Source organism: Ammodytes marinus (genome assembly GCF_949987685.1).
Source record: "Ammodytes marinus genome assembly, chromosome: 8".
Classification (NCBI taxonomy): Eukaryota; Metazoa; Chordata; class Actinopteri; order Uranoscopiformes; family Ammodytidae; genus Ammodytes; species Ammodytes marinus.
Genome location: NC_137212.1, coordinates 3,365,297 through 3,377,796, shown reverse-complemented (window position 1 = coordinate 3,377,796; position 12,500 = coordinate 3,365,297). Strand labels below are relative to the sequence as shown.

Below are 12,500 nucleotides of genomic sequence, written 5' to 3'. Positions count from 1 at the left end.
GGCAAGGCCCCATACTGAGGTCTGTGTGAGCACCTGTTATCCCCTGACCCATTTCAATGAGAACTGTCCAAGTTTGTAATGTTTTTAATTACAATTTTTTCAGATATTAAATGAAGGCGCAAATGTGCTAATTATCTAACTAATTATATGTACATTTGCCAGGGCTGTACGCTTATTTTTTTAGGTGGTAGCACTGGTGCTAGCAAGCAAAAAAATTCAGTAGCACAAAAATAAATTTGGTAGCACACAAAGTATGATCAAAAACTTGCTTAACCTTAACCCTTGCATTTCGCTCTAATTACCTTTGAGCATGTCATCTTGGTCTCATTTGAGATTCTCAATTAATATTATATCCTAGTGTGTTCAGTAATAATTATGGAAAAATGAATAGGGGTGCACTGATAGAATAAAAAAAGAATCTAACCTGCCAATTGCAATTTTTTTGCTGATTCAGAATTATTATTATTATAATGTCCTTCTGTTAATTAAAACCAATCTTTAAAACATTAAACATAGCCTATTAAATAAATAAGTATACATATTGGTACAATTTAGGATAAATTAAATAGGTTGTTGTGAATGTGTTGGAGTAGCTTTTCAGTGGCTTATTTAAAACTTTGTTTAAATAGACTAGGATACTGTTGACTGCTCTCTGCAGCTGAATGAGTTGCCTTTCAAGCTAGAAAAAAGAGCTAACTTCCTGTTCTTACCGGCTTCAAAATAAAAGTCAACTCACGTTTGGCTAGTAACAGGCTTTTAATGTGAAGGCGCACAGGAAATGTTCTGTTTGTACACGCGCTAACTTAACTGCGGTAATGTGCCGTCTCCTTACGGTAATTGCCGTAGGTGAAGTTCAGATCCCGAGGACACATATCTTTCACCAGCCAAAGTGGAGGGTGGACTCAATAACTTACTTTCCTAAGACTCATTTACCCGCAGTGTTAATGTAGAGCCCTCTAAGCAGTGTTGTGCAGCACTCCTCTGTGTTTCAAAGACAGCCTCTCCTCATTAGCAAGCTGTCGCAGGAGTGCGAATGGATTTGTATTCATCATCGCACGTGATCAATTTCAGTAGCAAATGCGATCAAAACTGTCGCACTGTACAGCCCTGACATTTGCATATGCTTCTGTTAATTCTAGCGCCCCCCTTTGGACAGAAGCGGTAGTGTTTTTACTACGCCAGCTGCTGTTCCTGGGGTGAGCATATACCCATGACAAAGGCACCAAGAAAAACTATATAAAAATAGCATTCTTTGCACTGATGGTCTCGTTTTGCTGTTACGTGTCATTTATGATCAACAGAGGAAAAATTAGACTGTTTCAGAAATATTTAAAAGTTCCTCGTATAGCACCCATTAAAACATTTTCTTTCACGTCTCCCCCGTTAACCCCCCTCAGATGTCAGATCTTGGTTCATGTAGCACTAAAGAGCTTTTCCCCCTCTCCTCTCTCTTATAATGGCCCTTTTCCACCTAACTATTCAAGGTAATACAATGCTAATGTAGACACTAGTGCCTCTTTGCCAACACACACACACACACACACACACACACACACACACACGCACACACGCACACACGCACGCACGCACGCACACACGCACGCACACACACACACACACACACACACACACACACACACACACACACAGAACAAGTACACTCACCTTCTACTCTACACAGGAAAACAGGAAATGCCTAATGGTTAATGGGCTCCTCTTATATAGCTCTTTTCCCTGGTTTTTCACAGACTCAAAGCGCTTTACATTGTTTTATACACATTCACCCAATCACACACACATTCATACACCGATAGCAGCAGCAGCTACCACGCAGGGTTCAAGCTAACTATCAGGAGACATTTAGGGTTCAGTGTCTCTTTGCCCAGGGACACTTGGACATGTGGCGGGGACCTTTTAATGGTCAGATGTAGTATGTATGTAGAATAGAAAAAAGAAAGAGTATGCGATTTGGAACGCAGGGATACTTTATGTCCATTGAAATATGGAGGATATGGGCCCTTCTCCGGTAAAGATAGACTCACTAATGGAGCTACACAGTGGGTTAAATCCTCACTAATGGAGCTGTTTAGTGGAGGTCACTTCAGTACTGTTTTATAGTCCAGGAAAGGCTGCCATATCTGTTTGAATTTGTCTGCTTTCCCTGAAATCTCATAACGAATTTTCTCCATATATAAATGGTAAATGGACTTGACTTATATAGCGCTTTTTAGCCGATTTTCTCAGCCCCAAAGCACTTTACCTTTCTTACCCCATTCACACACACACTCATACACCGATGGCAGTAGCTGCCATGCAAGGCGCTCTCTGAACCATCGGGAGCAATGTGGGGTTCAGTGTCTTGCCCAGGGACACTTCGACATGTTGTGGGTAGACGGGGGATCGAACCTCCGACCCTGCACTCCAGAGGCGACCTCCCTGCCCACTTCGCCACTGCCGCCCCACATATATAAAGTATTAGAACATATCCTGCAGCTTTTATTGGACAGAAAGTTTATCACAGTATATTCAATAACTGTGATGTAGATAAAGGGGGGGGGATGTTTCTCAGTGTGTAGGGTGGTCGACCCGCAACTACAGGGTCGGTGGTTCGATCCCCCGTCTCCCCGCCACATGTCCAAGTGTCCCTGGGCAAAGAGACACTGAACCCTAAAATGTCTCCTGATAGTTAGCCAGCACCCTGCGTGGTAGCTGCTGCTGCTATCGGTGTACGAATGTGTGCTCCAGTTGCAAGTCGCTCTGGATAAAAGCATCTGCTACGGGCCTTATTGATGGATTTAAAACAATATAAAGTGGTTATGAACATTTTGAGTTTGTGTTCATTCTAGCGCCCCCTTTAGACAAAAGTGTTTTTACCACGCCAGCTGTTGTTCCTGGGTGAGCGTATATACCCATGGCAAAGGCTTTACGAAAAACTACATAAAAATTGCATTCTTTGCATTGATGGTCTCGTTTGCTCTTACATGTAATTTATGATCATCAGAGGAAAAATTTGACTGTTTCAGAAATATTGAAAAGTTCCTCGGAGCGACTCTAAGTGGCAGTGTAGGGCTTCTAGAGTCACATTTTTGGGCCACTTCAAACAGTTCATTGCTAATCTAATATGAATTATTTATATTCAAGTATTACTAAGATTGAATGTTAATAAATATGATTATGGTGCGCTGCGTTGGTGTAGTGGATAGAGCGCGTACCATATTGGCTCCGGCCTTCGTTGCAGTGGTCGCCGGTTCAAATCCGACCCGTGGACCTTTACTGCAGGTCATCCCCCCTCTCTCTCTCTCTCTCTCTCTCTCTCTCTCTCTCTCTGTCTCCCCATTTCAACTCTGTACTGTCTAATAAAGCTTGAAGATGGCCCAAAAAATAATCTAAAAAAAAAAAAAAGCATCTGCTACAAGACACCCACTAATGGAGGTGTTTTTTGGGGTGTAAATACTCACGGTGGACATGAAGCAGTGGTCCAGGTTTTCGTCCCAGAACAAGACGCCATCTTTGATGAAGACGGCGGACGCTTTGAGGATGAAGGAGAAGAAGAGGTTCATGTGGATGTAGTTCCGGGTGCAGTGGAACTTCCTACAGCAGACAGAAGGGAGATATTGGTTGCGTTCCGAATCGCATACTTTCTACTATATAGTATGTAGAAAAAAGATTTAGGATGTCCCGATTCTTGTGGCCAGATTTAGGATGGTTAGAAGTACCCGGAAGTCCTACTTCATGCGGCCAAGATTGTTAGTGTTGAAAAGTGCATCCTATTTGGGCGATTCTGACCCACAATCCAGTGCGCACGTGAAGTGACGTCACATCGACGAAGCCTCCATATGAAAACAAACGGGGATGCGACGGATATAAAAGCAAGAGGCAAGATCAAGGCGCAATGTTATGATGAAATAAGAGAGAAAAGTATGTCCCAATAGTATGCCTACTGCATCCTAACTAGATTCTTTTTATCGTCGGATGTAGTATGTAGAATAGAAAAAAGAAAGAGTATGCGATTCGGAACGCAACCTTACTTTAATTTTTTCATTTAACCTTTATTTTATACTCGAGAGATCAATTGAGGTGTGTGTGTGTGTGTGTGTGTGTGTGTGTGTGTGTGTGTGTGTGTGTGTGTGTGTGTGACCCTCATTTGCATTGATGTCGAGTCAAACAAGTGTACAGCAAAAACAACAATACATACACAAGATACAATGCAAATACATCAAATACACAACAACTTAAAAAGAGAAAATTTTAATTTTAAATCTAAACATCTAGACAGTGATGTAGAGTGGCTGCAATCAAAATGAAATGGGTGAAAGTACAATATAGCCTAATTAAAACAGTGACAGGTAGAGTTTGACAGATTTAAGATAATATGTTTAAATTTGTTAAAGGACATGAAGGTATTAGTTTAAATGTGTTGCTGTACATTGTTCCAGGATTCAGGGGCACTGAAGCTAATTTAACGAGTAATTTTATTCGAACATCGTCACCCTCTTAAAATAATGGCCTAAGTAATTTTTTCAGTGTTTTCAGGAAACACAAAAAACTTAACCAAAGATTGAATATATGATATTCATTAATAATTTCACTCAAACAGGTTATGTCAAAAGATGACTCTTGACATTGTAATTACAATTTCTGTCAATTATGTAACACAATAGGAATAAACCCTTTATATTAATGTTTAACTTGTGACTTAAGCCATTTTACACACTTGTGAAATGTCCTTGAAAAAAAAAATTAACAGTAAATTTTGACTTAGGCAAAATAAAATGGCCTAAAACACACTCTTGACATTCTGGTAATATGGTGTAATGGCCTCTGTCAAGTAAAATCACATGATCTGTTCAACTGAGGATTTAGGCCATTTTACCAGAGGTGGCCAGCATCATGAGGAGATGATTTAAGCAAAAAAATAATTTTGGCCAAAAAGTGACTTAGGCCATTATTTTAAGAGGGTGACGACATGTAACTCCCTCTAAAACGCTAAGCATTGTTTCAACACAATTTCTGTAAAAGTGCATTTCAACATTTACTAAATTCATTATTTCTCAGCCTCTGTAGCAGATGGAGTCATGCAATTAAAAAAAACACACACACCTCCTTTGCCCTTAAAATTAATTAATACTTAAAGGTGCAGTGTGTAATATGACATCATCAAGAAAGTTCTAGAAAGTTCTAGAATGCAACGCTCCCTGGGTAAACACACCCCTTTAGAATAATAACAGAAGCTACAGTGGCCTTCAAGGACAAGAACAATTCTACATTTTAAACAATGCGCCTGATGACATTCCAACTATGACACTTTCAAGATGGCGGCACTAGGCCTTGGTCCAAAATATGCAGAAATATGGACATATATGAGACCCTTTCTAAGGGAAAAATAATAATTCAAAACATTTTTTTCAGCTATTATGCACTAAATTAAATGTACTTATGTATATTATAATTACTTTCTACAAAATCTGCTAGGAAATAAAACCCAACATTCTACACACTGCAGCTTTAAAAGAAAATCAATAAATATAATTTAAATTTAAATGAAAAAGTTTCCCATGTTGAATCCTATTGCACATTGAAATATGATTTAAAAAAAAACATATGTAAATTGCCTTCCACAAATGAATTCCTTTTGGATCGACACAAAAAGCGTTTTCTCAAATCTACGTTACCTGAAGACAGTGAAGACAAAGATGGCGGATATGAGTGAGATGAGGGAGGTAGCGTAGCCGGCCGTGTACAGCTGCTTGAAGTTTGAGAAGTACGTCGTCTGAAAGGATTAAAAATACAAATTAGAGCATATTTCTGTGTAGATATTACATTTCCTGATCAGAAGTTTAGCTTATTTTTTTCTTTTTTTTTTAACCTTTATTTCTACAGGTAAATCCCATTGAGACCGAAGACTCTTTTACAAGGGAGACCTGTTTTCCTTTCCCACGTTACCATTCACACACACATTCATACACCGATAGCAGCAGCTAACTATCGGCATTCACACTATATTGATAACACAGTTGCTAGCTATAGTTCGTCGGTCATAGACCCTTCGTTTACATACTTCATAGCTTAACACCAGATTTTTTTTCAGCGCACACACATTAATAACAGCAGATAATGAGGAGATGTTCAATGATTTTAACGAAGAGTGCATTTGACAACAAGAATGACTGACTGACACTTTTAAAGAGTAAAGTTAAAGGTGCAGTGTGTAATATGACATCATCAACAAAGTTCTACAAAGTTCTAGAATGCAACGCTCCCTGGGTAACCCCAACCCTTTCGAATAATAACAGAAGCTACAGTGGCCTTCAAGGGCAAGAACAATTCTAAATTTTAAACAATGCACCTGATGACATTCCAACTATGACACTTTCAAGATGGCGGCACTAGGCCTTGGTCCAAAATATGCAGAAATATGGACATATATGAGACCCTTTCTAAGGGAAAAAATAATAATAAAAAATTAAAAAAATCAGCTATTATGCACCAAATTAAATGTACTTACGGATATTATAATTACTTTCTACAAAATCTGCTAGGAAATAAAACCCAAAATTCTACACACTGCAGCTTTAATATCAACCTTTCACTATTCAAGAAAAAACATAAATATTTTACATTTTTCATCCTTTCAACACAAGACCAAATGCTGCCATTGTTCTGGTGAGGACTGTTTGACGGCTTCATGATATTTAAGAGAAGAGAGAAGTGTCAATCATAATTGTACAGCCTGCCTCAAATAGCATCTCGTGCTCATAATAAGATAAATTATGGGCTGTAGTCGCAAAAGACAGTAATTAAAATCCCTTGGTGAGAATAGCATCATGTAGGAGCATGTGATTGGCGCCTGTCTACAGCAGCAACTTCTGTCTGACAAAGTTAAGTTTCCAAAAGCAGTGCACACACACACGCACGCAGGCAGGCAGGCACGCACACACACGCACGCACGCACGCACACACACACACACTCAGAGTAGGTTAAACTCTTACCTCTGACTCTTCAAACACACACAGACACAGACACACACACAGACACACACACACACACACAGACACACACACACACACACAGACACACACACACACACACACACACACACACACACTCAGAGTAGGTTAAACTCTTACCTCTGACTCTGTCTCTGCAAACACACAGGCTTCTTCATACAGCGGGTACGGGTCTGACCAGCCGTCTGCTGAGCAGTTCCTCTTGATGTATACTAAGAAATAAAAGCACACGTTAAAGGTGCAGTGTGTAATATGAAATCATCACAACAGTTGGTCTCTATGGCTCCCGTTCAGAGAAGCAATAGATTTTTATTTTTTATTTTTTTTAACCTTTATTTCTACAGGTAAATCCCATTGAGACCGAAGACTCTTTTACAAGGGAGACCTGTTTTCCTTTCCCACGTTACCATTCACACACACATTCATACACCGATAGCAGCAGGCTAACTATCGACATTCACACGAGGCAAGGTGGGTGAAGTGTCTTGCCCAAGGACACAACAACCATGACACAGGTGGCAGGGCGGGGATCGAACCTCCAACCCTTTGATCATCAGCCGACCCGCTCTACCAACTGAGCCACAGTCGCCCCAAATTCTGTAGAGCTGATGGCATTCCAACTATGACGCTTCCAAAATGGCGGCGCCCATGCCTTGGTCCATGGTATGGAGAAATACGGAGATATAAGAGACCGTTTCTAAGGGAAAAAATAATAATTCTAAAAAAAATAATCAGCTCTTATGCACTAAATGAAACGTACTTATGAATATTATAATTATTTTCTACCAAAAAAATCCCAACATTCTACACACTGCAGGTTCAAACCTCGATAGTAAAAGAATCCATGAGAGGAATTTAGAATCGGATGTTGGAACACAATGATTAATACACAGAGATCAAATCTGAACAGTGAAAAGTAAGAAATGTGGCACTTTAAAGGTGAACTACACAGTTTTAGAGAAGGGGGATTTGTTTACTTTCACAGAGCCTGCAGTTACTGTACTAAACATATTTTCTCTACATGTAATCCTTTAGTATTGAATAATTCTATCATCAAAAATCAAAACAGAATTATTTTAAAACGCCTGGAACCAGACGTCAGATTAGAATGTATTTGTAAACCAAACTGTGGGCCCTGCTGCTGTAAACAACAACAACAGTGAAACAGTAACTTTTCAGGAAGCTTTCTAAACTTCAAACAGTGTTCCAGGGATCACATGGTTCAAGGCATTCTTAATAGTTCAGTTTTTGATGTAAAGTTCTGAGAATAGACCTTATAAAATGTTCACTTCTCTGACACACACAAAGCTACACAGTGCACCTTTAAGTTTGGGAGTGGAAGAGGATATAAATGATTGACACACAGGCTTGAAACAAGTATTTGAATTTAAATAGGATTTAAAGGTCTTGACATTTTCAGAAAATGCATGGGAGAGAGATGGACCATTTCCCTAATATGAGAGTGTCAATCATGTCTAGCTACTCAATAGGATTCCAAAATCTGTGAGATCATTTTTTAGTCTTTAGGATAGTTAAAGGTGCTACCAGGAACTTTTATGTATTTCTGAAACAGTCAAATTTTTCCTCTGATGATCATAAATTACATGTAACAGCAAATGAGACCATCAGCGCAAGGAATGCTATTGTTATATAGTTTTTCTTAATGCCTTTGTCATGGGTATACGCTCACCCAGGAACAACAGCTGGTGTAGTAAAAACACTACCTCTGTTGTCCAAAGGGGGGCGCTAGAATGAACTCAACGTTCCTCAGAGCTCCTTTAATATTAATAATAAATATATCCCTCATTGCCTTTCTTAGGCATTTGTCAATAGATCAGCCTTGTCGCCTGAATATGTTCTCTTAAAAAATTATACCATTAAAGGTGGAGTCAGTGATTCTGGAGAACGCTAGTTGTCTAAATCACTTTTTGTCAAAATCAGTGAATATCTCCTTATGATTCGCTAACTGTCTGTACTGTCTTGCTCACTGAAAAAAATCCAGTATTAATACACAGCCTCATGGACGTTGGAAGTAGGGGTGCGGGGGGTGCGGCCGCACCCCCCCTCACCACCGCCTGCACCCCCTCTCCGCCCCCCTACACTTTGCCCTGTGCTCCCGCGATTGCTCTGTAAACAATCTCATAGCCTATGTCCTCTTTCCCATCTCCTGCTCCCTCACATCAACTTGACAGAGCATAACACTATAATATATATAGTTTATAGGCTATACAGTATACTATATAGGCTAGATTACATATGCCCGTCGCATTTCTTCACCGTGCCCAGGACGAGATTACAGTTGTGCCCCGCCTTCCCATGCGCACTTCAGTAGAGTCAGAGTGCTGAAGGGCGCGCACTAATGAGCATTAGGTTATAGGTTATCATTAAAAATCCAGTCTGCTAAGCGCCCTACCACAGGGGGGAGAGAGAAAGAGAAAGAGAGAGAGACGCGCTGACAGGATGCAACGTTCACCTGCGCACCTGCTCCTCCAAGGTGTGTGCCGGTATCGTGCCAAGTAACCGCTGATAATAAGTGTTTCCCCGCCGGCCGGTGAGCGCACATGCATCAAGTAAAGGCAAACATATTATCACTTCATAAGGTCGTAAAAAAGTCGGGTCGTCTTATATTCGGGGTCTAGTATTCGGCGTCCAGTTACCAGAGCGGTCATTCAGCTTCAGGGCCTGTGTCCAACTTGTGTTTATTTTATTTTTTCGGGTGGAACCAACACTGGCTGTGCTCTCAGAAGTGGCCGGGGCATGCGTTTGTGCAATGGGAGAGAGAACGCTTCGTGTGGAGAGAAAAAAGAGGCAGGGGAAATCGCCAAAGCAAATGCAAAGCCTCGAGTCATTATGTTGAGGAGAGATTGCCAACTGCACTGTCCTTTTACGCACCACCAGGGCCGCCGTAATGTTTAGATATCATTTGCTTCAACGCCCTTATGATAATAAGAATGAGAGGCTTCATTAAAACGCTGTCCATGCGCTGTCTATGCGGTCGTTGTGATTGTAACTTTGTCGGCTGTAAACTGAAACTAACGGAGATCGCGGAAGCCTTCCCCTCGACAACGTGACTTGCACTGCCCCGGTTATCATTCACCGATCTCAAGAATGCTGAAAAGGAACAAATTGGTGAATAAAAATTCACCAGAATGCAGGAAATTAAGCATTTAATGCTCAAAAAATTCTGGGGGAGTACCCCCAGACCCCCACTTATAAATTGTCACAACCCAATGTTTAATCAAAACCTACGTCCTTCAAATTCAGGATAAAAAAAGGCTATAAGGATACTTTGGAAAACTCTTAAATGTTATTTGCTTTTAAGTTTGTTTTAATAGCTTAATTCTAATCAAATTATTTTAGATAAAAATTGTCTATTTTATCATGGTTATAGATTGCTAATTTTACCAGTAGCCTACTGCTTTGTCTGATAGCGCTGCACCTCGGCCAATTTACAGCACCCCCCCCTAAGAAAGTAGTTCCAACGTCCCTGCACAGCCTAGGCTCTGTAAACTGGTATGTAAACAAACAATCGACCGTAGCTATGGCAACATGCCCGATTACAGAGCCTGAACTGAGTTTTAACACTGGATTTTTCTTTCGGCGCACACAGTGCAGACAGGTAGCGGATCGTGAGGAGATATTCACTGATTTTGACAACAGAATGATTTTCACAACAAGCGTTCTCCAGAATCACTTACTACACCTTTAATTCATTATAGAAGCTCTAGATAAAAAACAACATTGTGTATCTCTCTTTATTGATCTATCTAAAGCGTTTGACACTGTGGACCATCACATTCTGATACAGCAACTTATTAATATTGGCTTCTCTGATCATACTGTGGGATGGTTTGTCAACTATCTCACTGACAGAACTCAGGCTACTCAGTTTGATGGAGTTACTTCAGAGATGCTTACAGTGCGTAAGGGAGTTCCCCAGGGTTCAGTTCTTGGACCGTTATTATTTACTTTGTATATTAATAGCCTTGGACAAAATGTCCCAAATGCAGCTTTCCATTTCTATGCGGATGACAGTGTAATTTATTGTTGTGCATCCTCGCTCAGTAAGGCTTTTGTTTATATGCAAAGTGCTTTTGATCAAGTGCCTGCTCAGCTTTGTCAACTGAAGCTTGTTCTCAATGTTGATAAAACCAAACTTATGGTATTTTCAAATTCCAGAAAGATTGTGTTAAATCAGAACATTTTAACTTCCCAAGGTAATGAGATTGAGGTTGTAACTACTTACAAATACTTGGGATTTATGATTGATGACCACATCTCTTTTAAAACTCACATACAAAACCTGGTGAAAAAACTGAAACTAAAGTTAGGTTTTTACTTTAGGAATAAGTCATGTTTTTCTCTCGAGGCCAGACGGCGATTAGTCGAAGCTACCTTCTTGCTGGTTCTTGATTATGGTGATCTGTTATACATGAATGCATCAGCTCACTGTCTACATATGTTGGACACTGTATACCATGGAGCTTTGAGGTTCATTACAAACAGCAGAGCCTTAACCCATCATTGTACGCTGTACTCAAGAGTAAACTGGCCTTCTCTTTTTATGAGACGACTTAGTCATTGGTATGTTTTTATTTACAAGGCGATCTTATGTAAACTCCCTTGTTATTTGTCATCGTATATGTCCAGAAAATGTGTCCCCCATGCGTTAAGGTCTCAGGACATCGTGCTCATGTCTGTCCCTCAAGCTCGTACAGAGCTGGGTAAAACAGCTTTTCAGTGTTTTGCGCCGTCGGCATGGAATAACCTGCAGAAGCAGCTTAAGCTTCAGCACCTAGTAACTCTGAATGAATTTAAGGCTGTTGTTCAGAGTTTGAAGTTGGACTCCATTGGAAATTGTGAATGTTTTTAGTTAAGAATCTTATTTTTTTATGTTTTACAACTGCTCTTAATATCGAACTTGTATTTTGTATTGTGTTTTATGTGTAACTGTGTTCTGCTGTCCATCTCGGCCTTACAGGGGCCTGTTTCAGGTAGCTGGTTTTGAGGCAACCCAGAGTTTGTTCGCTCTGAGTTGGTGGAAACTCTGGGTTTTCCGTTTCAGGTAGCAGGTTCAGCGCAACCAAGGGTCAGTTACTGCGGCAACATACGCCGTGGGTCTAACCTGCTCGGGAGGTGGTTAGTCCTACCCTGAGTTTGTTTTCACTTTACGCTGCAGCTCCGACTGAAGAAAGAGTGTCACTGTCACACGCGTCCCTGTACAGTTTGAAGCAAAATCACTCCATAAAAATCTCCATCGGGATGTTTTTATAATTTCCTGATGATTTTACGTTTGAACGATCATTTATCTGATCAGTAGCCTTGTTCTCAGCCCTCGGTCCGTTCATAGACGGCCACCTTACACATCGTGACATGCTCTACATTCAGATTAATAAACCTATTTGTATTGTATGTTTTTTAACGTATGTGCCACTGAACAGATTTATGTCAGGTGGATTCATGTAACGCTGCGGCTGCACGCGATTGTTACT

The 12,500-nt window shown here is 40.4% G+C and overlaps 2 protein-coding genes across 2 annotated transcripts in view; both read right to left on the bottom strand.

Moving 5' to 3' along the window:
• The window catches only part of cyldl (cylindromatosis (turban tumor syndrome), like), a 156,181-nt gene that overhangs the window by 76,032 nt on the left and 67,649 nt on the right, over window positions 1–12,500 (bottom strand). The window lies entirely within an intron of this gene.
• The window catches only part of ghrhrb (growth hormone releasing hormone receptor b), a gene marked incomplete at its 3' end in the record, with an annotated part of 47,902 nt that overhangs the window by 7,472 nt on the left and 27,930 nt on the right, over window positions 1–12,500 (bottom strand). The window contains exons 4-6 of the mRNA XM_080032164.1: window positions 7,129–7,220; window positions 5,673–5,770; window positions 3,459–3,591 (exon numbers count right to left, since the gene is read on the bottom strand). Coding sequence (XP_079888290.1) covers window positions 3,459–3,591; window positions 5,673–5,770; window positions 7,129–7,220 — 323 coding nt within the window. The remainder of the gene's footprint in view (window positions 1–3,458; window positions 3,592–5,672; window positions 5,771–7,128; window positions 7,221–12,500) is intronic.